Source organism: Syngnathus floridae, chromosome 2 (assembly GCF_059516105.1).
Source record: "Syngnathus floridae isolate MCC-2025c chromosome 2, RoL_Sflo_1.0, whole genome shotgun sequence".
Taxonomy (NCBI): Eukaryota; Metazoa; Chordata; class Actinopteri; order Syngnathiformes; family Syngnathidae; genus Syngnathus; species Syngnathus floridae.
Window position 1 is genome coordinate 7,200,297 of NC_142414.1, and position 24,433 is coordinate 7,224,729.

At 43.5% G+C, this 24,433-nt stretch overlaps 2 protein-coding genes across 2 annotated transcripts in view; both read right to left on the minus strand.

Annotated features, from left to right (window-relative positions):
• Nucleotides 1–8,731, minus strand: part of hoxc10a (homeobox C10a) — a 49,964-nt gene extending 41,233 nt beyond the window's left edge. Inside the window, exons 1-2 of the mRNA XM_088401385.1 lie at nucleotides 7,999–8,731; nucleotides 4,659–5,785 (exon numbers count right to left, since the gene is read on the minus strand). Coding sequence (XP_088257511.1) covers nucleotides 5,508–5,785; nucleotides 7,999–8,629 — 909 coding nt within the window. The 5' untranslated portion in view covers nucleotides 8,630–8,731 and the 3' untranslated portion in view covers nucleotides 4,659–5,507. The remainder of the gene's footprint in view (nucleotides 1–4,658; nucleotides 5,786–7,998) is intronic.
• Nucleotides 8,732–15,708: 6,977 nt separating this feature from the next.
• Nucleotides 15,709–18,619, minus strand: hoxc11a (homeobox C11a). The gene is made up of 2 exons (XM_088368204.1): nucleotides 17,788–18,619; nucleotides 15,709–16,683 (listed from the first exon to the last, which is right to left on the minus strand). The coding sequence occupies exons 1-2, from the start codon at nucleotides 18,617–18,619 to the stop codon at nucleotides 16,451–16,453; spliced, it is 1,065 nt and encodes a 354-aa protein (XP_088224330.1). The 3' UTR covers nucleotides 15,709–16,450.
• Between the last annotated feature and the right edge of the window lie 5,814 nt (nucleotides 18,620–24,433).

Genomic DNA, 24,433 nt, shown 5'->3' on the forward strand with positions numbered 1-24,433 from the left:
GATAAACGTGTCGTTAATAAACCAGCATCCTAGTCCCGAGCTTGACATCAAAACCGACTCAACTATTTTGTGGCACGCACGCACAGCACGCGCGAGCACACACGCAAACACACACATACACGCGCAGACAAAGGCCGAGGACATTGCAGTTCTAAAATGAAGGGGGAGAGAAAAGAAATGAAGATGAAGAAGACGAAAAATGCTCTCCTGCCCATCAAAGGGGGCTCATGTGGCCGTCAATTTGACTGCTTTATCCCGCAATAGTGTCACTTAGCAGCACATGAAACAAGATTGGACCGGTAAGCTAACGCGCTGCAATGCAGGCTGCAATTAGAATAACGGTGTCATTAAGTTTAATTTTAACTTTCACTCTCAAGCCTCAATATCCGCTTGCAGACGATTTAGGATTATTTTGTGCATGCGTACGTGGAAGGAGGAAAGGCTCAGCGTTGGACCCCAAAAGATTTTTTTCGGGCAATATGCAGCTAATTAATCGGGGATGGAGGGTGGCTTTAAATATCATGTTTGGATTTTAGTTTTAGCTAAACACTTGTGCACATGCGCAATTCAGATTTGAATTCAGTTGATTATTGAATTCCGTCGCATCTTCACAAAAGTGAAACGTGTAATCAAATAATTTGGAATGATGCAAGATGAAAAGAGGGAATATGGTCGACAATTATATTTCTAGAGTACTTTCAAACCACAACGTGGTAAAACGGAAACAACAAATGAATAACAAGACTGTAAAAAAATACTTAAAAACCAAAAGCAAGGCCCGCGTTGAGTCAAAAAAATAATATGTTTTAAGATGACTTTTAAAGATGAGCAGCGAGGAAACTTGGCTAATATTTATTGGAAAAAAAATAAAATATTCACTGCGTTATGTAGCAACCGCGGAATCTTTTGCGCACGCGTGTGCGTGCGTGCGTGTGCGTGTTTTATGGAGTTCAGATTCAAGCATGAAATGTAAAAGGCCAGACAGCATTTCTGCCGAGCGTACAGGTGAAGTCAAATGTTTCACCAGATGTCCCCGCTCTAAATTTCCTTTAACTTCAATAAGATCGTTTCAAAGTTTTTTTTTTCTTTTTTTGGAAGAGGGGAGGAGGGCGATGGTTGGGCAGGTTGAAGGTCTACGTCTGTTTATTCTGCTGCTGCCATTAAGCCTCAGAGGAAAGTGATGCGATACTTGAGCCTGGAACGCCTTCTTTTTTGTCCTTAATTTAAATCGCACATCGATATTGAATATGTGTGCACTTTTTTTTGCTTTCCTGCAATTAAAAAAATTACTTCCTATTACTGCTGCTCATTTCATGCTGCAAGCGGGCGGATGATATTTCATATTCCAATTTGCTGCACAAGGCACAAAAGCTTCGAAAGATGAAATGTTCGTCATCCAGCGTCCAAATGACAGAAAACAACGAATCTGCCTCTGCAATCACTCGGCTAATGCAAATATAAGGTATAGCCTCAAACAACTGCAGTGCGCAAGAACCTAAATAGAGCGCGCACGCGCACATGAAACAATTGTGCATATTCATCCGTATCAGCAGCATTTTGTCATTCATTTCCTCCCTTGATGGAAAGAGTGCAAAAGATTGGCCTCATTTGGATTCAGTCGACTTGATCGCAGCAGTGTGTGACAACGCACAAAGCTGCATGTTGGGTGCATTCTCATTGCCACACGAAATGTTTTCATGTTGAAATCATTTGCAGTAGTGCTCAAGTTGAGTAGGTGCTCGTTTAAGAAACGAGGCTGCTTGTTGCTCGTTTATGTGGGGAACGTAAGAAAGCCACCGATGGCATTGTCGTGCTCGTCGTCCAAGAAAAAAAAAAAACCATTATTATTATTATTGTTGTTATTATTATTATTATTATTATTATTATTATTATTATTATTATTATTATCATTTTGGCACATGCAAGTAGACTCAAGTCCTCAAATGATAGTTTCGACTAAAGAGAGCGACTTATTTATGAGCGTCACGTGAAGATAATATTTGTAGGGTTTTCGTTTAGGGGGTCAGAAGGAACTCGTCAAGAGCAAGCCCCAAACACAAATCGACTGACCAGTCACTGCTTTGTCGCTAATTTGGAAAGTCAATCTTGATGATGATATTAGCATTAAGCTAACCACTCGTGTCCAAATCCGAAATATGGTTGAAACCATTAGAAAAATAAAGTTACTAATAAATTTCGATTATTCACCGAGATTACATATTCACAATTAATGCTTTAATTTGTTGAGTGGTGGTGTTTTAAAAAAAATAATAAAATAAAGTTACTAATACATTTCCATTATTCACTGAGATTACATATTCACAATTAACGCTTTCATTTTTGAGTGGTATTGTTTTTTTTTAAATTATTATTAGTCAGGCCCGAGTAGCCATGGATATAGAAGTGAATCTTTCAAGTTTGTAACTCAGTAAGTAAGTGAGTGAGTGAGTGAGTGAGTGAGTGAGTGAGTGAGTGAGTGAGTGAGTGAGTGAGTGAGTGAGTGAGTGAGTGAGTGAGTGAGTGAGTGAGTGAGTGAGTGAGTGAGTGAGTGAGTGAGTGAGTAAATAAGTAAGTAAATAAGCAAATAAGTAAATGAGTAAATGAGTAAATGAGTAAGTAGGTAAATATGTCTGTCAAATTTGGGTCTATCTGTCTGTCTGTCTGTCTGTCTGCCTGTCTGCCTGTCTGTCTGTCTGCCTGTCAATCCGTCTGTCTGTCTGTCCGTCCATTTATCCGTCTGTCAGCCTGTCTTTAGATTTGTGAACGATTGTGTTAATTTCGTCGCGCTGAATTCGGCTGCAATGTTTAGACGCGTTGTCCATTTTGCGTGTTTGAGCGAACGTGAGTTTGTTGCGCATCATATTGTTGCCGTCCGTCACACGGTCACACCTCGACGGTGTCCCAAGGAAGAAGCGAGCGTCCGAGGGGCTTGGCTTCCTGTCTGCGCGCCACTACAAAGTGAAAAGAAAGGGCTGCTTTATGTTTATATGGTTTTAGGGCGACCTGTTTGCGCGCCGTAAAAGTCTTTGTGAGTTTTGCATTCCACGAGAAGACGCCCGCCCATTGAGCCGAGTGAATGTAAGTGACTTTGGATTCCAGACTGAATGTACCTCAGCTTGCAGGAACTTTACTTCGAGCACACGAGGGGATGAGAACTCATAGTAAACACAGCGGCCAGCGTGATTGTGCAATCAACATGATGCCATAATATGAGGATTTAAGTTTGTTACACTTGGGAAAAATAACAATTGTTCTTTCTATAAACTATTTGGGACGCTCGGCCTGGCTTCATGTGTAAACACTCTATTTTATGTAAAATAGTTTGCAAGAGTTGGTGCTCATGTGATGAGCTGCAGACTTTATCAATGAAGTGTATTGTGAACTAAAATAATTGCTTTGGATGAACTATTTGACCAAAATTGTGGATGATGATAAGGATAAATATCCAGAAACATTTTTAATGATTGTCTTACTTTTAGATTGAGTACTTACTACTGGGAAATGATGGCTATCATGCTGACAATGAAAGAGACGAAATATCTAGAATTTTCTTATTTTAGCACCCTCGGATATACTTTGTATTTCAATTAGCTAACTGCATCTTTTCATATTAATCAATCTAATTTTATTTATATAGCCCTTTACAATAACCAATTGGTAGCCAAAGTGCTTTAGAATAGCTAAAAACAACAATAGCGATTAAAAAGTACTAATAAGAAAAGTGGAAAAAAATGCATATTTTGAAATATATGAAAAATGATCTTTTTTTTTTTTTACATGCAGATTTGGAAAGAGAAAAATGCTGAACGACTGTAAGGAGTTTAACACGAGAGTGTTGACGTCCAAGTCCTCCAAATGGGGGAACAAGCCCACTGTTGCTATTCTGCGTGATTTCTGCCACCAATATTATGCTGACATGAGAAAAGCCTCAGACAGATTATTGATTTGAAACATCCAGCCCCGTCCGAGCAGCCAAGCGTGCATCCGTCCATCAATGGCGGATGCTTTTTGTTTACAACTTGTCTCTCTCTACTACGTGCAACAAAGCGACAGCAAGGGAAGCAATTGTCTCCGCACACACACACCCACACACACACTCGCTATTCCTTCCCCACTTGCATTTTGCAATCGTGCCCTTGATGAAGACGAACTGACGTAATCAAGGCAGTTTCTTGTTGCCGAGTCAGGAAGCCAACCCCAACAACATGAAACTACCTAAACCACGCTTCAGCTGCGTGATAAAAATCCACGAGGGGGAACACGGCAGTGGCACAGAGACAAAGGCGACAGCGCAGACAACCGGCCGGCCGGCCCCGTCTGCCGGCCCGGCTACTTTCCTCGCGCACGCATCCCAACAGCAGACAAGCGTCCAGGGCATAGCAGCCGCCGCCGCAGCAGCAGCAGCAGCAGCAGCAGCAGCAGCAGCAGCAGCTACCTTGCTTTCCGCATGATACACACACAACAGCCGCCATGCAGTCACTCGCGAGCGTGCACGCTCAATCTTCCTGCTCACGCACACACACACACGTTCGTCTATCATCATCAAGCTGTCAGACGGCCAACACCCGCCGAGAGAAGAATCACACGCTTCCAAAAGTGAACGTGACAGCAGTTCCATCAAACACCACCAATATCAGCAAAAAAAAAAAGCGTCCTACCTTCACTTGCTCCCATCCACGTGCTCTCCTTGATGGATGCTTGAAGGAGGGATGAACGTCTGGAGGAATGAATGGAGGCGCTTCCCTCGCACTGTCTGTCTGTCCGTGCGCGTGGCGCGTCTCCTCCATCTTTCTTATTTTTCCATCTTTCTTTCCCGTGCAGGTTTCTCCGTGTATGACGGCAGGCTCCAAATAGGCTTTGTGCACTTTGCAGCCGCCTTGCGTGTGCGGCTTCGTCCTCCTTTTACTCCTCCTCCGCGCGCGCACACACCTTTTAAAGCGCATCTTTACGGCTGCACCACATTATATTTGCAGATCATAAAATCCACCCCCAACGCTTTCCGGGGAGAGGCTGACATTAGATTTTTATGACCTTGACTTACTGTGGTCACCTGGATAATATTTAAATCAAGGTTATAGTCTCTCGCTTGTATTAAAAGTGGCCTGAAGCTCTGGGCGCCACTCTTTCTTTCTTTCTTGCTCTCTTACTTTCTTGATCTCTTTCTTTCTCGCTCTCATACTTTTCGCATGGGACAAGTTGACTGCAAGTTGGCTTCACCGTGAAGTGACGTGGCGCCTTGGGCATCTCGCGTACGTGCACAGCTGGACGCGTGCTTGTCGTCCACACACATAGTCAACTTCCGGGTTTGGCTCGGATATCCAAAAGTGAGTCATTTGCTGCTTTGGACAGTTTGTACTAAGGCGCGCCTCAGTCTGTTCTAAAATGAAGTTGATGAATGGTCGGTGTAATGTTTACAGTTGTCGTGTGTGTGTGTGTGCGTGTGTGTGTGTGTGTGTGTGTGTGTGTATGCGCGCCTACGTGCGCGTGCGTGCATGCGTGCGCGCGTTTTAGACGTAGTGATAGACAGCGCCATGCTCCCTATGGCGGCTCTCCCTGCTCAGTTTCTTGAGCTTCATGCGTCGGTTCTGGAACCAGATCTTGACCTGTCTGTCGGTCAGGTTGATACTCCGGCTGATCTCCAGGCGGCGCTCGCGAGACAGATACATGTTGAACAAGAACTCCTTCTCCAGCTCCAGCGTCTGGTGCTTGGTGTAAGGGCAGCGCTTCTTGCGGCCGCTTTTGGCCTTCAACCAGCTCCCGCTTGTCTTCTCCTCCGATGAAACGTCTGCGGACATAAACACACAAAGTCGGTCAGACTATCGTAGTTGAATTAACTGTAGGCTTTCAAACAATTTTATATCAATTAAATATGGGCGAAGGGGAAAAAACGCTCTTCTTTTTCTCTCTCAATCCATGCAGCTGCATTTCTAAAAACAAACGAGAGAGAGCGCCCTTATTTCTCATATTTTCTTTAGAGAAATCACATGAGGTTGGGGTGCAGAAAACAGCGATAGCATGCAGCGAAATCAAAATAATGCTTGAGACCTAAAACTCACATTGTTGTGTGCTGTGGAGCTAAATGCGTAACTGTTGAAAAAAATGAAGAGACCGCCATGTTTTATTCCATTTTTGGTGCCATCAATGTGTCTCAAATGACTGACACAACAGACAACATGGAATGGCCCATAACGTAAGAACTTGGATCAAGACAGACTGGAAATGCCTTTACCGTGCAGCTCTTCAATTCAATTCCGATAAACGTCATCAATATTTTGCTCAAAACAAATGTACCTTTAATTTTACTATACAGCAACTGTTGGGTTAAAAATTGGACCCAGGAAGTCGGAATTGACGCATTTGATTGGCCCAAGCCAAATTGGGTTGTTTTTGACGAGTTGAAGAGTTTAATTTAGTTATATAGAGTTGGTCAGGGGTGTTCTCTTAATTTTTCCCATCCTGTATATATCAATATTATTATTTTTATTATATTATTATTATTATTAGAATTTAATATATATACATATACACACACATACATATATATATAATTATAATAATAATAAATATTATTATTATCATTATTGATCCCGTAAAAATGCTGGGTAGAAACCAATTCAATTGGCGCTAAAATAAAAATTAAACCAACTCAGGAGGATGTGTCCAATCAACCCAACTTCCTGAGGTATATTGCCGAAATCAACACTTTTTTTTGTACAAAGGAACGAAAGATATCATATCATATATCATATCATATCACAACATATAAATCTTATATCGCAGTGGTGTTGTTGCTGTTGTTAAGTCCCAGGACAGGAGTGGCTCCACTAATATTCAAGCTAATGAAATGTGCTCGTAGCTGGAGGTGGGCTCTCATTTTGACATAGAACATAGCTCCAGCTCCAATGAGGCCTGTTTTGAGTGTAATTGCATCAAATTACGACGAAGTACGAAAGCGCCTTCCTTTATTGTGGTTACTTTACTGTCGGTGTTGGACCTCAGACTCCCATAAAGGTTTACGACTTTGCTGCACTTGAGCCAGACATCTTGTGCGAGGCTTCCCTATTCTAAAAAAAAAAAAAATCTAACAAATGTGGCTGTACTAAAACAAAACATTTTAGGGAAGGAAGAGGAGGGGTGAGGGCTGGATTCGGGTAACTTAACATTCTATAAACACGCACGCACGCACGCACGCACACACGCACGCACGCACGAAGACACTGAGCGGAAGTTAAAAATAATTACTGTGGACAGTTACCACCAAAACATCACCACCATTGAGCGAGCACACACACACACCTACACACACACACGCACGTACGCACGCGCGCACACACACAAACACACACACACCACGAGAAAGTAGCAGAATGGAAAAATTCGTATAGCGTTGCACGCTCGAATTCAACAGGCGCATATTGACAAAAATAACAAGCTCATCGAAGAAAGTTAATTATGAAATATTATTTTCTGCCGTGCAGTTAAATTGCGACAATTGCAGTCAAATTAGGACAATCGCAAAGAGACAGAAGTGAAGGTCGACTTGAAATGCCTTGCTAATAGTAAAGCGGGAAAGAAACAAATACTCGATGTGGCCGCAGTGCCAGATGCAGCATGAAGTCAATCTTCCTGGCATTCTTGAGAGCTGTTAGCCATGGCTTTTATTCTTAATTCAAACAAAGCATTTTTGCAGATGGTATCACAATTAATGTTGACGGCACAATTTATTGGCGTAAAAGATGAAAATTTAAAAGTAGTGGGCGAATGAGAGAGCGCGCGCGCGCGTGTGTGTGTGTGCGTGTGTTGTGTGTGTGTGTGTGTGTGTGTGTGTGTGTGTGTGTGTGCGTGCGTAAGTGCCCTTCTGCCGTTGTCACACGAATGTAAAGGTGTTAAAGTCCCAAGCTGCAGCTGGGTGAGGCTGAAGTCAGCATTATTGGGCTAATTCGCAGTCGATCGTTGGGGGGGGTGGGGGGCGTCGATTCCAGTCAAATGGGGCTGTACCTTTGAATTGGACATCCGAGTCATCCGAGCAGCTGTCAGTCTTGGCCTTCTGCTGAGCACCCTGAGCGTCGTCTTCCACCTGACCGGCTTCCCTTGCGCCGCTTTCGGCCAAGTGAGCGAACGAAAATCCGGAGGGGGGCGTCCGCTCGTCTGGCCGAAGCCGCCCCTCGGCGTCGTACACCTGGTAGGAGCCGCTCGCCTCCGGGCAGCAGCTATTGTCCCCCAGCCGGATGTAGACGGCCGCCTCTGAGGAGTCTTTGCTCTTATTGCCGCCACAAAACGCCTCCTCTTTGACGTGGCACGGTTGTAAAGCCGGGGCAACAGGTTGCGAGTCCCCCCCGGACTTGGAGCCCGGGCTCCAAGCGGCCATCTGCGCGCCCAGGTAGGGCCCGTCGTGGAAGCTGGCGAGCGGGAGGCCATCCGCCGGGAGTCCGTCTGCGGCAGCCTTGGAGAGCGAAGACGGGGACGCCTTGGCCTGCGGGTTTCTCCCACCGCAGTAGCCGTAGTCCGCGGCGGCGTGGACGAACATGCCGGGCCCGCCGGGGTAAGCGTCACTCTTGTACGATGACGAGCCTCCCATCAAGGAATCCAGCAGGAAGTTGCCAGCCGCAGTGTTATTGGGACATGTCATTTTCCTCGCTCGCTCGCGCTCTCTCTCTTTTTCTCTCTCTCCAGCCCGACTAGCGGACCCTCCCGACACAATAAGGACAGTGGGATGCTGACATCTTTTGGGGAGGAGGGGGGCGCAAAAAATATATCAGCAACATAATTATGGATGCTTGGAGACGTGGTCATGTGACTTTCAAGACCAATAGCGGCGTGGAAGTGGCCTTGATGCTCCAGACTGCCGTGACGTCAGCGCGGTCAAGTTGGGAAGGGTGAGGCGTTTTGCATGGAGCAAGAGCGACACCCAGTGGCCGTCTGAGGAACGGCACGGCACGGTGAGGCCTTAGCTTGGCGAACAAAGGCGGGCTTCTCAGGCTTCCTCGAGCTCAAAACATTTGCACATCAACTTACTGGCTCGCGCCCCTCCGCCATTTGTTGGCATTCAAGTTCAAAACTTGCTTTTTTCCCGAAACATAATGCGTGCTTTCGAAGGACAAGTGGACGGGAAACAGTCTGACGGACGCGACTCATGCTTGGCTCGTTTCTTTGTTTATTTGTTGTGTCACACGGCGAGGTAAGATTCGATTTAACAGAGCATACGCAATATTTATTTTCTGCAGACAAGCTTTCTCAATATGACAAACCACAACGAGAAGAATAAGACGATGTTGTGTGTGTTTTTTTTTAAACTATCTTGGCCTATACTTATTCTGTACACAGAGGCGGGTGGTCGTGTCAAGTATTCACCACACCCTTAAGAATGCGGGGTTAAAAAATTGGACCGACAAAGGATTTTGGGTAGATTTTGAAGAAAAAAAACAACAAAAAAACGCATTTGTTTGGGGTTGTTTCATTCACAAAAAACAAAACAAAACAAAAAAACAGGGAAGTTATAGAGTCGGTCCAATTTTTTAACGCATATTGGTTTGTTTTTGACCCATCACTTTTAAGAGTGTATTTATCCGTATATATCATTCCTATTTTGCGCGTAGCACCAAATTACATTGCTAGATCCGTTATTTTTATCGACTACATTGATGAGTTATTATTTTTACAACCTGAATTCGCCAACTCGACTTTGCTGTTTGACAAACAAACGAGTAAATGATGGGCTGGATCCGGTATAGCACTGCATTCATATTATTATATTATTATTATTATTATTATTATTATTATTATTATTATTATTATTATTATTATTATTATTATTATTATTGATCTTGAGGATTAAAGTAACACATTTGCTAATTTTGTTGTAGCTTGTTTCGTTGTTGACATAGTTTACAACCTCATAAATAATTCACAAAACACATGAAATGATTGAGCCATGGTTATGTGCACTCGTATTGTTTTTGTTGAGCAATGTGCTTTCAATTTGGCGTCTATTAGACCTTTGAGTAAGCTATTTATTGGGAGCCGCCTGTAAATTCGAGATAAGTCAACAAACAAACAAATACGCAAAGAAACAAATACATGAAAAATCATCGACGCGCGTTAGACTGCATCATCTGTTGCTTGCTTTGGTTTGACTCGAAGTGGCGAAACACTTTTGAGCGATTTGTCGACACATAAGCGTGTGTTGTGTGTCGACTCGATTTGAATTAGAACCCCCGCTGCTCGTCGTTTCATGCATGCAGCATGTTGAACAATGTGGTTAGCGCATGACAACATGCACGCAGCTCAGCTCGACCGGCGCCAGCTACGAGCAACACGCAGTTTGCTGCCAAACAGCTCCGTCATAGAGTTTCAAAACAATTCTCCACCTTTTTTCCACGAATACAATTACAACCAAGTCGCAGGACGCGTTCAAACGAGTTGCACCAGATTAACAAAAGAAAGGAATCCTAAAAATCCTCGACAGGCACCACGCAGACTGAGGAAACTTGAAGGACAACGTGAATTTATTCATTCTTATTTATTTTTTTCACCCAGACGCGCATTGCCAGTTAAATGTGATCGTTGTGAAATAAACCAGAGAAACATCGTCCAAAATGCAAATGTCTGTTGTCTTATTTTCTCATGAGTGTGTGTCACTGAAACCAATCACAAAGCTATGCAAACAACTTATTTTGAGTTGAGACACCAGCCTCAATCAAACACAAAAACACACGCACGCTTAAAGACTAGTCCACTCTAATTAAAACTAAAGAAGAAGAAAATTGAGAATAGCTAAAGTTAAGAAAAGCCTGATTCTGAAATGTAACACGTGACGGTCAAGTTGTATGACACGAGACACTGCCCTTGCACACTCAAGTGTGTGTGATGTAATTCATTGAGAGGCAGCCATTTTTTCTACAGCAAAAACATTCCTATACTCAGTGTGCTCAGGCACATGCAGACGCGGACCGATTACGTCATACACACGATGGACGTGCAAAGAGCGACACAAAAATGAGTAGATCAATTTGTGCACGAAATATGAAAAATTTATTTCAGAGTTTAACAAGATATAAATAAGGTTGTACCGTCTTTAAAAAAAATACATTAAAAATCTGGTTATTTTTATTTATAATGCGATTAAAGTCATTTTTAAAGCAGAAAAACAGACATACACACTTAGTGCAGAATTAAATATAACCCGATTTGAGTTAAAAAATGGACCGTGCCAGGATTTTGCTCAAAACAACCCATTTTTTGTGTGCGTGTGTGCCCTGCGACTGGCGGGTGTCCAGTTCAGGGTGTATTGGGTGCCCGTTGCCCGACGTATACTTTGCTAAATCACCCATAAAACGAAGTTGTGTCAAATTGACTAAACACGCATTTTTTGTACAAAGCAACCTGACACATTTAGCAAAAAAATAACCCAAATTTGGGTCAAATGAACCCAACTTTCTGGGTCGGTCCAATTTTGAACAATAAGGGAAGACACTGCCACATGCAACATTTTGATTTCTATAAATCCCTGCACGTGTTTACATTTTCAAATGATAAATTCAACAACTGATAAACGCATACATATAAATATATGTATTTATTTGGTTTTTTTTCCAGGTCAGGTTTCTAGGTTTTTAAGGCAGAGGTTACAAAAAATCCCTCAAAATTCGAGTAGTGTTTCATTTTAATGTACAGCCATATAAATGAAAGTGCCAAAACATTTCCTGGGCTAAGACCTTTGACAATATTCATCCACCAGCAGTTAAATGAAATTCTCACAATAAATCTCAATTTAAAAAGTTTATTGCCACGGCCATCAATGTCATTCTGTTTGTTCTATTTTTAAAATATAAATTAATATACTACTACCATGACTACTACTACAAATACTACAACTACGACTACTGCTACTACTACTACTACGACTACGACGACTACTACTACTACTACTAATAATAATAATAATAATATAATCATTATTAATATTATTGTTATAATAATAACAATGGCAACACAATCATGACATTGTTTTTTATCATATACTGTTTTTTTGCCTTGTTTTGCTGCAGCCGGAAGTAACAGACTCACAATAAAAGAAATAATAGGAGCCGAGTTAATGTGAGCTAAAAAAATTAATAATTTTATTAAATTATTATTAATTATTGTCATTGAATTAATCCAAAATTATTGCATTAAATTGCCCAGTCCTGATATATATATATATATATACTATATACATATAAATATATATATTGTGTGTGTGTGTGTGTGTGTGTGTGTGTGTGTGTGTGTGTGTGTGTGTGTGTGTGTGTGTGTGTGTGTGTGTGTGTGTGTGTGTGTGTGTGTGTGTGTGTGTGTGTGTGTGTGTGTGTGTGTGTGTGTGTGTGTGTGTGTGTGTGTTTGAGAAACCTTCAACTTGGGAGGTCATTGAACAACTTTTCAAATGAACTAAAATGTACATTTTGCTATGTCAAGCTTCCTTTATGCTTACGAAACTTCAGCGTGCTTGCTTAGCAGTCAATGTCGCCTCGCAAAATTGACAGGAGCAATTAATATTAAAGAAAATTAACTACTCCTACTTCAAAAATGTTTTTTTTCACGTTTTCAGAGATTTTCATGAGAAAAAAAAACATTAAAATGATTGCGTGTTCTGCATGCGGGTCTTTAAATGGCAATGAATAAATTTGTATGGTTTTTTTCCTCCTTTAGTAAATACAAATGAAAATGACTTGTCATGCTTCTCTACTGGGGTGCACAGCTCACACGTCAGCAGCGATCCTCTTCTATGAGGCAATAAAAGAGTTAAATGCAATAAAAGGAGCTTCATCTTATATTGCTGCACAAACAGCCCTCATTTACATTTGGTGAGACTGTCGAGTCTCCCTCGCAAGTTTTCTTCTCCGGTGATCTGCTGATGCCCGCAGAGGTGCGTTTCATTTCATCAGGTGCTCTCCATTGCACAAGGCCCTGTACGCACATTCTGGCGTGCGCCGTAAATTTTCGCGCAGCAGTAAGGAGGGCACATAGCGCACGTTTGCTCGCACCAGTCCAATTGGCAAAGATATTTAGAGGCGCGGCTCCGCTAGCCAGCAGCAAAAGAGGGCTATCGGCCCGCTACTTGCACATTTGTGCGACACACACGCAGTGAGCCGCACCGCTTAACACTCAATGCAAATATGGTCGTTTGCTGCGTAATACCGGTCTCCGGGCTATAAAGTGCAAGGCAAGAAACTGATTATTTCCTGACCTACACCACTGAGACTCAAAATCATGCAAGTTACCCAAAAAATATCAACAAAATGAGGCAGTAATTAGTCGTCTTTATTTCCTTTATATATATGTATATAGTTAACTTCATCGCGAGAAGTGCGCGACCTCACGGGATTTAAATTATCTTCAGGTTTCTATATATGCTTTTGCTAAGTTTTCATTCACAAACGGGGCCCAAACAACACCAGTAAGATGTTATTTAATTTATTTTAGATCATAAATATTGAGCAAAGTAAAAGAAACTTTTTTTTTTTACAGCGGTGTGGATTTCACTTGTAAAACAGATTGGCGGTTGCCTCGTCTCAGTTTTATGATTTTCTTTTGCTAGAAACTTTGAAGGTTTAATCTCCTACATAAAAACACACGCGGCCATTTGGGTCCCGCCACAACACGAAGAGCACACACACACACGCACACACACACGAAACCAGAGTGACATTCCGCCCTTCCGCAGGTCGCAAAATCCAAATGAAGAGACATTTTGCTCAACTCTGACGTCACCGTCCACATCAGGAAACACGACCAACATCCCGTGGGGGAAAGAAAACAGAGCGGGTGGGGTGGGGTGGGGTGGGGGGTGCCCCCGTGTGGTAAAGAAAGGCAACACTACGAGCAGGATCAACAAATGATCCAGGGCCAAGGTTGGAGGGAGTGGCCGGGTGGATGGGGGTGCCCTGCAGCCTTGATCTCTGTTGGTGTGTGCTTTTGACACACTAACCCGAGCCCCCGCCCCCACCCTACGCGCTTCACTTGCATCCTGATGAGATTATGCGCATCGGAGCTGCTCTTGACTATTGAGAAAAGAGAGAAAAAAAAAAAAAGCAAATATGCCCAATTGGAAGCAGAAAGTGAAGCGGTCACGTGGACACAACAAGCCCCGCCCCCGAATAATACAAAGCTTGACCACTGTTAACCAAAAGTCAATCGTATTCATGCAGAATTAAACACTTAACCGTGCATGTAAGATACAGATAATAGAACAGATTGTTACAGCAGCAATCAAACACACACTAACCCCCCCCCCTCACACACACACACGCACACGCACACACACACACACACACACACGAAACCACCACCACGCGCGCGGAAAAACGCACACACACACGCAGGACCACGCTGCGATGTGTGTTTGAAGTCTTGTCCCTTCCAAGCCGAGCGTGAAGAGAAAGTCTCGCACGTCACAAGCACAATCAAGACTATTTACTGCACAATGTCCGAAAGTAGGGCACGTACGTTACCTGCTGTAGTTTGGAAGGCGAAGGGTCAAAGTTGAAGCCTGCAAACATTCCACCTTCTGTTCCCACTCATTCTTATTGGCCGGCTCCACCACGCACGCGCACACACAACACACTCACATCCGGGCTGAGGGTAGGAGGGACGGAGGGAGGGCGCATGTGAGAGTCGGGGGTCCTTGATTCTGCTTTATGGCAGCGGGTTAAAGGTGAAGGCCTTGACATTATTGAAGTTCAAAGACTAGATTTTATTCTAAAATGTTCTCCAGTGCATATCACGTGCATGCAAAAAAAAATCCGACATGACATGTTCACTAGCTGGGTGTCTTTTGCAGGACACCCTTCAAGTGCTGGGAGCGAACTACTTAAGTCAATGTGAGGGAACAAAAAATCAAAAATTTGAAATATATTTTATATATAAATATATTTTGTATTTTTTATATTTTATATATTTTGTGTATATATATATATATATATATATATATATATATATATATATATATATATATATATATATATATATATATATATATATTATATATATATATATTTGTAGGTTTAATGAAATGCAAATAAATTAAAGAAACACAAAAGTTCTTTTTATTTTCGAAAAGAACATATAATGCCATTTTTTCCCAAAATAACATTATTCGAAAGCGAAACGAAAATGAAATGAAACAAAACAAAACAAAATGGCATTATATGTATTTTTCGAAAAAACAAAACAAAAACATATATCTTCACGTTCGCAACAGAAAGCTCTTGGCGGCCAGTCCGACCCCCCTCGGACACGCAGCCTTGCATGTTGACTATTTACTGCGGAAGAGAACGCCTTTTTGGCCAGAACAGAAGGTGCAATTAAGAGAAAGAGAGAAAAAATAGCCATTTAGTGCCTGCGTCTTTATGGCAGTGTCTAGACTGGACAACAAGAGTAGGGCTTCCATTTAGTGGCCACTAAAAGAGCTTATCATCGCGCCCTCTGTCTCTCCAGTTTTGCTTGAAAGCAGCATTGCTCTTTTGAAAGCACGACTGGAAATAGCCTGCAAACAAAGTGGAGCCCAAACGAATCCGCACTTCAACGCGAGCACGGCACAGCGAGGCGTCTGGAGAGAAATGGCGCACTCGAGACATTCAGATGCTATTTTGGGCTCAAACGCATGCATACAAGAGCTGAAGAAGCACAAGAAAAGTCCTCACCCATTTTGCCTCTATGCTTGGACTTTATTTCATATAGCTATTATAGTATTATTGATACACAGTGTGCCCCCCCCCGCACCATGGAATCCAAAGCACCAAATAATTTAACGAGTACTGGTATTAAAGCTGCTCAAGGAGAAAGTGGAGTGAAGAATTGCAGATTTATTTACAAGTGCATTTGCGCCTGTGTGTGCATGTGTGTGTGTGTGTGTGCGTGTGCGTGTGTGTGTGTGTGTGTGTGTGGTGTGTGTTTTTCACAGATTGGACGTCACATTTGTCATCGCTTCTTGGAAAAAAAATAGCCTTAGATATTATCCGGCCGGGACGTAATTCTAATGAGATGCTATATACACGAACCAGAGGGGAGAGCCGGCAAACATTCAAATGATTACATTTTGTTAAACAAATAATTATTTGTGCACATTAGAATTTAACATAAATGAGACTTTCAGGAACAGCATAGTTGATTTTTTTTTTTAATTATTATCGGCCTTTTTTTTCTGAGAACCAGCTAGAAATACACCGCCACCCGTGCGCAGTAAGAAAACGGCAACTTTTTTTATTATTATGAATGTTTTTGAACCTCACGCAGGGCTAGAAAAAAAATAAGCCCACATTGGCGAAAGATGGTGGGCGCCCCCTCGGAGGATTTTTAGGAAGGCCACGCTTGCAATTGTTCGACGCGAGTGGACAAGATGGCGGGCCACTTTCGCTGCCACTGACCGAGACTGTGACCGCTGCAGGCGGGCAGGCAGCAGGGACCGGGGCGCTCACAACAAGGGATTGCCCGAAAAATATTGCAGACGATCCCTGCTTAGCTTCTTCTCCTTCATCCGTCTGTTCTGAAACCAAATTTTCACCTGGCGGTCGGTGAGGTTTAACATGCGGGAAAGTTGCAGACGCTTCTCCTTGTTGATGTAAACGTTAAAGAAGAATTCTCGCTCCAGTTCGCGGATTTGGAACTTGGAGTACGGACACCTCTTCTTCCTTGTGCGCGGAGTGCCTGCAAAAAAATAAAATAATAATACCCTTATTTCTCAATATACATTCATGGAGATGGGGGAAAGAAAATTGCCAAAATTAATGAGCTGAAACAAGGCTTGCAAAAAAAAAAAAAAATACTAATATTGTAAATAAACTCAGATAGCCGTGCGCGTGGCACCAGTGCAATGGAAGCCAGGAGCGTAAAATATGCCAACCGTTTGGAGTAAATAAGAGCAAGTGACAGCATCTAAGCACGTGTTTATCTCTTCTAAATTGACGAGAGCAAAAAAGCATTTCGCTGCATTATGTGCCCTCGCATTCCTCTGGAGCCGAACTCAACAATTTACACACTCTTGGCACCGTGTTGAAAAGCATTTGGCCACATTTGCAATGGCCTTTGCGCACCTCCCAGGACCGATAAGTTCTTATCAAACAGGTAACTGGGGAACACGCAATAGTCTTTTCTGGTAATTGTTTTTTCCCTTCAAATATAAAGACGCATTCCAAATAAAACAGACAGCAACATGGCTACTGTGTGTGTGTATGGGAGGGGTGGCATTTTTTAGCACTATCATAGCAACTTTATTTTCTTTTGCTTATTTGTCCTGTTAGCCGTTTCCTGCAGTCCAAGTGTCAGCGAGTCAGTTGTGTTAAATGAGCAAGCATGCGTTCGTGTGTGTGTGTGGATCACAGCAGCCAGGACGTGCATGCAGGGCGGCCAAAAGCCATGCAGTTTTCGAAAAGACATTTCACAAGACGCCAACAGCAATGTTCTGCCCAATTGGGTTTTACACATGTACGGTGGGCACAACAAGAAGAAAGAAAATCCCTTCATAAAACGCCCAATGCAAGTTCACGATCAAAGTTACCATTTGTCACAATAGCGCTGTCTCTTTATAAAAAAAAAAAAAATCACACAGCCTCTCAGCACGGAGTGTGTATAACATGGTCATTTTTTGAAGAGGCTCAGCATCGTAAAAATTGTTCTCATTGCAAGAAAGAGCTTTTGTGGGCTTATAATAAAATCCTTTTGAATGCTTATAAAAGTGCACATAAAACGAGAGCGACAAAACAGCGGGCTAGTTCCCTTCACCTCTTCCCCCATTTTACAGCTTCTACGTACTGGAGTGGCTGCTTTTGGAGCCGCCGCTGGCTTCCTTAGTGGCCGCAGAGGACGACGTGCAAGAGCCCGAGTTGGTGTGCTCCTCATCGGCGTCGGCGTCGTCGTCCGCGTCGGCGTCCGCGTCTTTGTCCTGCTCGGAGGCGGATTGCGGCTGCTCCTGCTGCTGCTGCTGCCGCCGTTGCTGGGGGTCGCCAGCACCGCCGCCACCGCCGCCACCACCGCCGCCGCCGCCCGGCAGCTTCCCCACTAGCTCGGCCTTTTGTAAACAGCTGGCTTCCGTCTGATTGTCCGTGCTGCTGCAGTAGGCCGTCTCGAAGAAGCGGTCGAAGCCCTGCGGAAGGACGCTGTTCTTGGCCACGCCGGAATAGAAGCCCGCCGACGGGTGGTTGGAACCTGGATGGTGGTGGTGATGGTGGTGGTGGTGCGCGTGGTGTTGGCTATAGGCGCTCTCGCTTTTCAGGAGCATGTCCGTCATGGTGGAAGGCGGGAGGCAGTCCCTATGCACCAGCTCCTCTCCCGCCGCCGAGTAGCAAGACGCGTAGTTGCCGCGGTGGTGCCATTTGCCGGCCGGCTCGTGCAGCCCGTAGGACACCTCGCGAACCGGCGGCGGCGGTGGTGGCGGCACTTGCGAGAGGTTGCCGGAGTACGGGTAGCTGAGCTGGCGCGACGGGGCCTGCGGTAGGAAGGACGACACGGCGGAGAACTCGGGCACGTAGTAGGTGCAGCTGGGCAGGTAGAGATTGGACGCGCAACCCGTCCTCTCCCCAAAGTCGGAAGTGCGCTCCTTGCGTGTCTGCGAGCAGAAGTTGCTCAGGTTGACCGAGTTAAACATCTTTCGCGCTCCGTCGATAAAGATGTTTTGGATGCGAGCTGCAGCACTACAGAAAAATTGGGGAAGGCGAGATGACGCGCAATCCGTCTAAGTCGCCGGGCGGACACGTGATCGAAAGTAGATATTGTCATATATCAATTTGGAAGAGTTGCATGTAGGAGTGGTTGGGCTTGCTACATCCAGGGGGTTGGGGTGTGTGCGTGCATGCCTGCCTGCTTGCCTGCGTGCCTGCGTGCGTGAGTGCGTGCGTGCGTGCGCGTGTAGACGGGGTGTGTGTGTGTGTATGTTGTGGGGGGGGATCAAACCAATCATTCTCATATACAAGCACCAAAATCAGGACCAGCATGCGTGTATATGATTTGCCTTGACACGAGGAGACTTTGTGCGCATATGTTGATGTTTACGGAAAGGCCGGCGCGCTCACGGACAGGTAACGAGGCTCCACGCACTCTTCTCGTCATGATCACTCTTGTTCGGATTCTTGTTATGATTGCACCCAAGAACCGTGGTCATCTCCTGTAACGTTTCCTGCACATGACATTTTATCCACAGCATTATTGACATTGACATTTACACACAGGAAGAGAAGTTACGCCTTTGGAAAGTGGCTGCAAGCTGCATGTGGGGGGGAGGGGGGGGGGACTGGGCAAGCCGTGACCGACAACAATTCCATAACATCAGAAATGTGCTCAAGCCTGCTTGTATTTTAAAAACTTTACGATTTTAGCTGTTATTTTAATTTATTGTTTATTTTTTGTGCAGGTGGGAGGATTTCGACCATTTCGACACCGATTTCCTTTTTGATTGCTATGCATGTTAATTTACAGAGTGGCGGCTACGCGAGCTATAGCCTGTTGCGCCAGCGTCAACACTAAACACAGGTGCGGATATCGACTTTGGCGCAACATATTCAGTCCTAATAAAGGCCGTTTTAGATGAGGGGGGGGGGGGGGGGGGGATTCGGACTTGTTGTTCAAGTCATGCAGGGACAACAATGCACTTGGATGTGGTTCGGCTTTGATTCAGGAGGGAAAACATGGAAATCGTTGCACAAAGTACAAGCCGTCAAGCACACCATGTCTCGCTTGCACTCCTCACGCAAACAACACGCCGCCTGCTGAAGCTAACACTTTTATTTCACATTAGCATTACTATTATTATTATTTATTCATTATTTTTATTATTATTATTAATGAATTATTTTTTATACTACTCTTTTTATTTATTATATTGGGAAACTGAGTAGCAGTCGAAACTGCAGCAGGTAACAGCTAAAAAGTTTTTCATTGTCTGAAGAAAAAAATCTGTTTATAATTAGTCTTATTATTGCGGTTGCCGTTGTTGCGATTTGCAGGTACCCGCGCATGCACAGAGTGCTGTGGCAAGAGGAGAAAGATTTGAAATGGGCTAACGAATGCGTCATCGAAATGTGTTTCTGGTGTGCAACAATGTGCTCGCTGTGTGCACTTTGTCTGCTTTGTGAGCAAAATCCCGATTTCGACATTTGGCTTTAAAAGTAAATAAGTCCCAGCTGATGCATCTGCGATCTTGTTTTGTTTTATTTATTTGATTTGTATTTTTTGCAGCAGGACGTGGACATTAAACAGCGGGGGTGTGATTGTTTTCTTGCTTGCTTTATTTTAAATAAATTAACGAGTGGTTTGAAAAGATGCTTTTGTTTGTTCTTTCCTGAGTCGCTGTAAACTTTTCATTGTACTGTTGAGGGCAGTCTTCCACTTTTTTATAGACTAACAGATACAATCACACGGTGGAATTAATATAATGGCCCGTTGTTTATGATTATTGGACACTTCCTAAATCCTGCAGCAGACTTTTGAATTATCGTCCAATATTTTGTGAAGGCCAAACTTGCACATGGCGTTTATAGGAGAACTTTTTCCGATTTGGTACAACCAGAGTTGCCCTGACTTGCATGTTTGCAAAAGGTGGCAATGGCATTAGCTTCTTTAGTGCCCTTGGTGACAAAAGGTGGGCTCACGTGATGCATCCTGCAAGTACAAAGAAAGCAGACAGCTGTCCAGACACAGCACTTGAATTTGACCACTAAAACTCGCTTCTATACGTCCACCATAAAACTCGCAATGGCTCCAGTAACACTAAATCCTTTTGTTGCCCCCCCCCCCCTCCTCCAAAAAAAAAAAAAAAAGAAAAAACAATAAACCTGAGAATGAGGGGAATTTGGATGTCACTAACGACGAGGAGCTTGTGCACGCATGACAACAAAACACTCCAAAGTATCAGTCGCCGTGTCAGGAAATTGCTACGTCGGCGCTCGACTGCATTTTAATCACAACGAGGAGTGTCAAATTTGAGCGCGTTTTTTTGAAGGTTAAAACAAACACGCGCGGTTCGAAACAGGGGAAAATCTGGAACACCTAAGCCGCTCTTTTGACGCTGTCCAATGCCAGTCGAGCCGAGTTATCAAAATACACGTAACGTGTGACGCTGCCCCAATAAAACCGGTGTGAAGATTGAGAGCGCGAGTTGCAAAGTGCGCAAAGGTTGAGGCCAAGTATAGCGTTGCAAGTCTCGCACGGCCTTTTGCAGCATTTACATTGGGGCGTTTGTCATCATGTGTCAAAACGGAAGCAGCAAACGTCCATCACTTGGAAATATTTGTCTAGTGGGGCTTTTAAGGGCCGCCTATCGCCTCACTGGTGCGCGCAGATTAGCGAAGAATGAGCTTTATCATGTGTTTATTTCCTTGGATGGCTGACTCACAGCAGCTGATATTCCGCTCGCAGTAGGACCCTGGACAAGCAGCGGCGGCGGCCGCCGCGGCGCCTCTGCTTGCACCAAATGCGCAGCCTGTTTGCACAGAAATGGCAGGCGATCAATATACGCAGACGTCAAAGCACCATAGCTTCTGTTTTTTTTTATGCTGTCTAATGCGAGCTATTGTGCAATATTATCGTCGTCACGGCTTTGTTGAGAGCTGCTCGCAGAAGGTGTAGTCCACGTCGACGCGCCGCTGCCTTTATGAGCAACGCTGTGGAATGTAAAATGTATCGCTTGCAAGCTCCTGGCATATAATGACAGTGTTTTGCTAAGGTGCCACCCTCGTGGAAAGAACATCTCCTCCGAAATAAAGACTGCTATGGAAGCATGCAGCCGCCCGCCCGCGTCCAACTAACCCAAAACACGAGCTGACCCACGCACGCAGGCAGTGGAATAGCCGCCCTCTGTTCGAGTGGGGAAAGCCAGTGTAATCGCGTTACAGCCCCCTCATGGCCCAGATAACTTTAATTGGATGTAAGTCGGCCAGTTAAACTTGGCTGCATGAGGCTGCGAACATTTGCAAGCCGCACCAAAGGGCCTCTTGTGAGCGTGTGTGTCTGTGTTTTTAAAATGAAGCCGCCGTGAAGGCACCACGCGTGAAGCCTCTGCGGTTTAGGCAACATCAGATCACACGATAAGTGACGTGCGTTTGGCGCCCTGCTCCACAGCCAGCGGATTTCTACCTCCGCTATGAAGTGCTTAAAAAACGCACTTTCACTTTATCAGTAGTAGTAGTATTATTAGTATTTTAATTTTATTATTATTATTATTATTATTATTATTATTGTTATTATTATTATTATTATTATTATTTGGTAGAAAGTCACGAGCAATGACCGCAGATGACTATAAAGTTTGTTAACTATAACTGAGAGAGTAATTTCTACAATTGTCTAATTCTCACAGTTACTTGTTCATCTTGTCGAAAGTTGGAAAATACTTTGGAGCTGTTGCTTATCACTTTCGGCACTATTTAAGTAAACTATTGCGCAAATTACTGGAAAGATGATACATGCTGTGAACAAGATGACCAAGATTCAACACAACAATATTTTTTTGGAATTATCTATCTATCTATCTATCTATCTATCTATCTATCTATCTATCTATCTATCTATCTATCTATCTATCTATCTATCTATCTATCTATCTATCTATCTATCTATCTATCTATCTATCTATCTATCTATCTATCTATCTATCTATCTAAAAATTTCAGGTTGGCAAATTATGTCAAATAAATAAATGCGCTGTAAAAAAAAAAGAAGAAAATTTCAAGGCCACGAACTCCCACGAGATTTTAAAATTGGGCATTTCACAAAAATATTAAAAGTTTTGCTAATGTGAAAAGTGCCTTTGCCACATGTTCAACAACAAAACTTTACAAAGGTAATTGTCCCAACTTCAAGAGAGAACTAAAACCAACTCGGCAAATGGTTGGGAGCAAACAACTTATTTGCTTTGTTGTGCTGCCATGCAACATTGTTTCCATTCAATGTCAAACATTTATATTTTAAAGTGGTTCCAACGTAAATTGCTGATGTGGTCCCTCGTAAATACAAGCCGGGATTTTTTTCCCCAACAGTGTGGAATAACCAAATCATTCAAACTCTCTAAATGTCATCGGTGCATTCGAATTTAAATATACACTTTTAAAGCACATTTAAAAAAAAAAATGTTTTATGCCTACTTCGTTATTATTTAATTGTATTTATTTGAGAGTGTTGGCTATTGAGTTCGTGGCAATAATTGGAGTCCATTTTTTTTGTCTTTATGACCTTTACGGAGGACGACAAAACTAAAAGACGGTCCAAAGTGTACAAATGGGTCAAATTGTTTTTGCCACACGCCAAAAATAGAGCGAAATAAATAAATTAATAAAAAAACTCCAGAGACAAAGCACATATTGAGATGTTGATATTGACTTGGACGAGAGCTCGGGAACGGTTTTGCAAAAGTTGCAGGCAAATAAAAACTGTTGTGTCTGCCTAGTTTGCTCAATTAATTTGACATCTGTTACAAAAGTGAGTTTAACAAATGGCACTGTTTCAGCTCAATGCTGTAAATTTCTCTTTCGGTGAATTTGTTGGTGGGGCATTCATGCACGCACGAACATTTCGAAATTTTACGCAGCAATGGCATTGCCTATTATACTTTCCAATTGTGCGCACGACGTAATAGGGGGAAAAAAATACACGTAACCTAAATTGAGCAATTGAGAAAGAGCTGCAGCTGCAGTCGGCGCAGTCGCGCTACTTTTAGAATCCAAAATAAAACTAATCGATCGCCCAATCATTGTAAAATCGCCAGGTGGATCAATTTTAAATGTGTTTTTCTTCTTTTTCTGTCGATCGGAGAGAGCACACAGTGAAAGAGGCATTTAAAAAAAAAGAAGCTTGTTGAGAAGATGCATGGCACATCTCAGAACTCATCTAAACATCATGTCACAATCAATCGATGACACCGCAAAGGACAAAAGTCACATGCAGGAGCTCGCGCTCCCTTTTCGAAACTATTTCTCACACACATACACCCACACACGCGCACGCGCGCACACACACAGTCGGACAAGAACAACAGTGTCGTGCATTTTTCTTGGCTGTTTTTGTGGCCATCTCTAAGTCATAAAGGGCAGTGGTGGTGGTGGGGAGGGGGGGGAGGTCAGCGAGCCCACGCAGCCCACGTGACCACAAGTTCTCTGCGAAGGGCACCGTGAAGCTCGCTGACCTTTGAGACTCGGAGACAGGCCGCCATAAACACATTTGGTCAGTCTCAAAGTCAAACTTAGTCCTGAGCTTGCCATTGTTCCCCACCGCGCACATTTTACAATCCGGATGCAGCAGTCTCAAGGTTTCTCCGCACTCAACACTCTCTTTTTTCTTTACAGGGCTTTTCTTTTATTGGTGGAAGGTGAAATTCCACAAACTACACTCACGCCTAATGCGAAGCTGATATTATAGATTCTGCGTGATAAGATCATCGCGGAGGAGGCCAAGCAAATAATAAGAAAAAGCA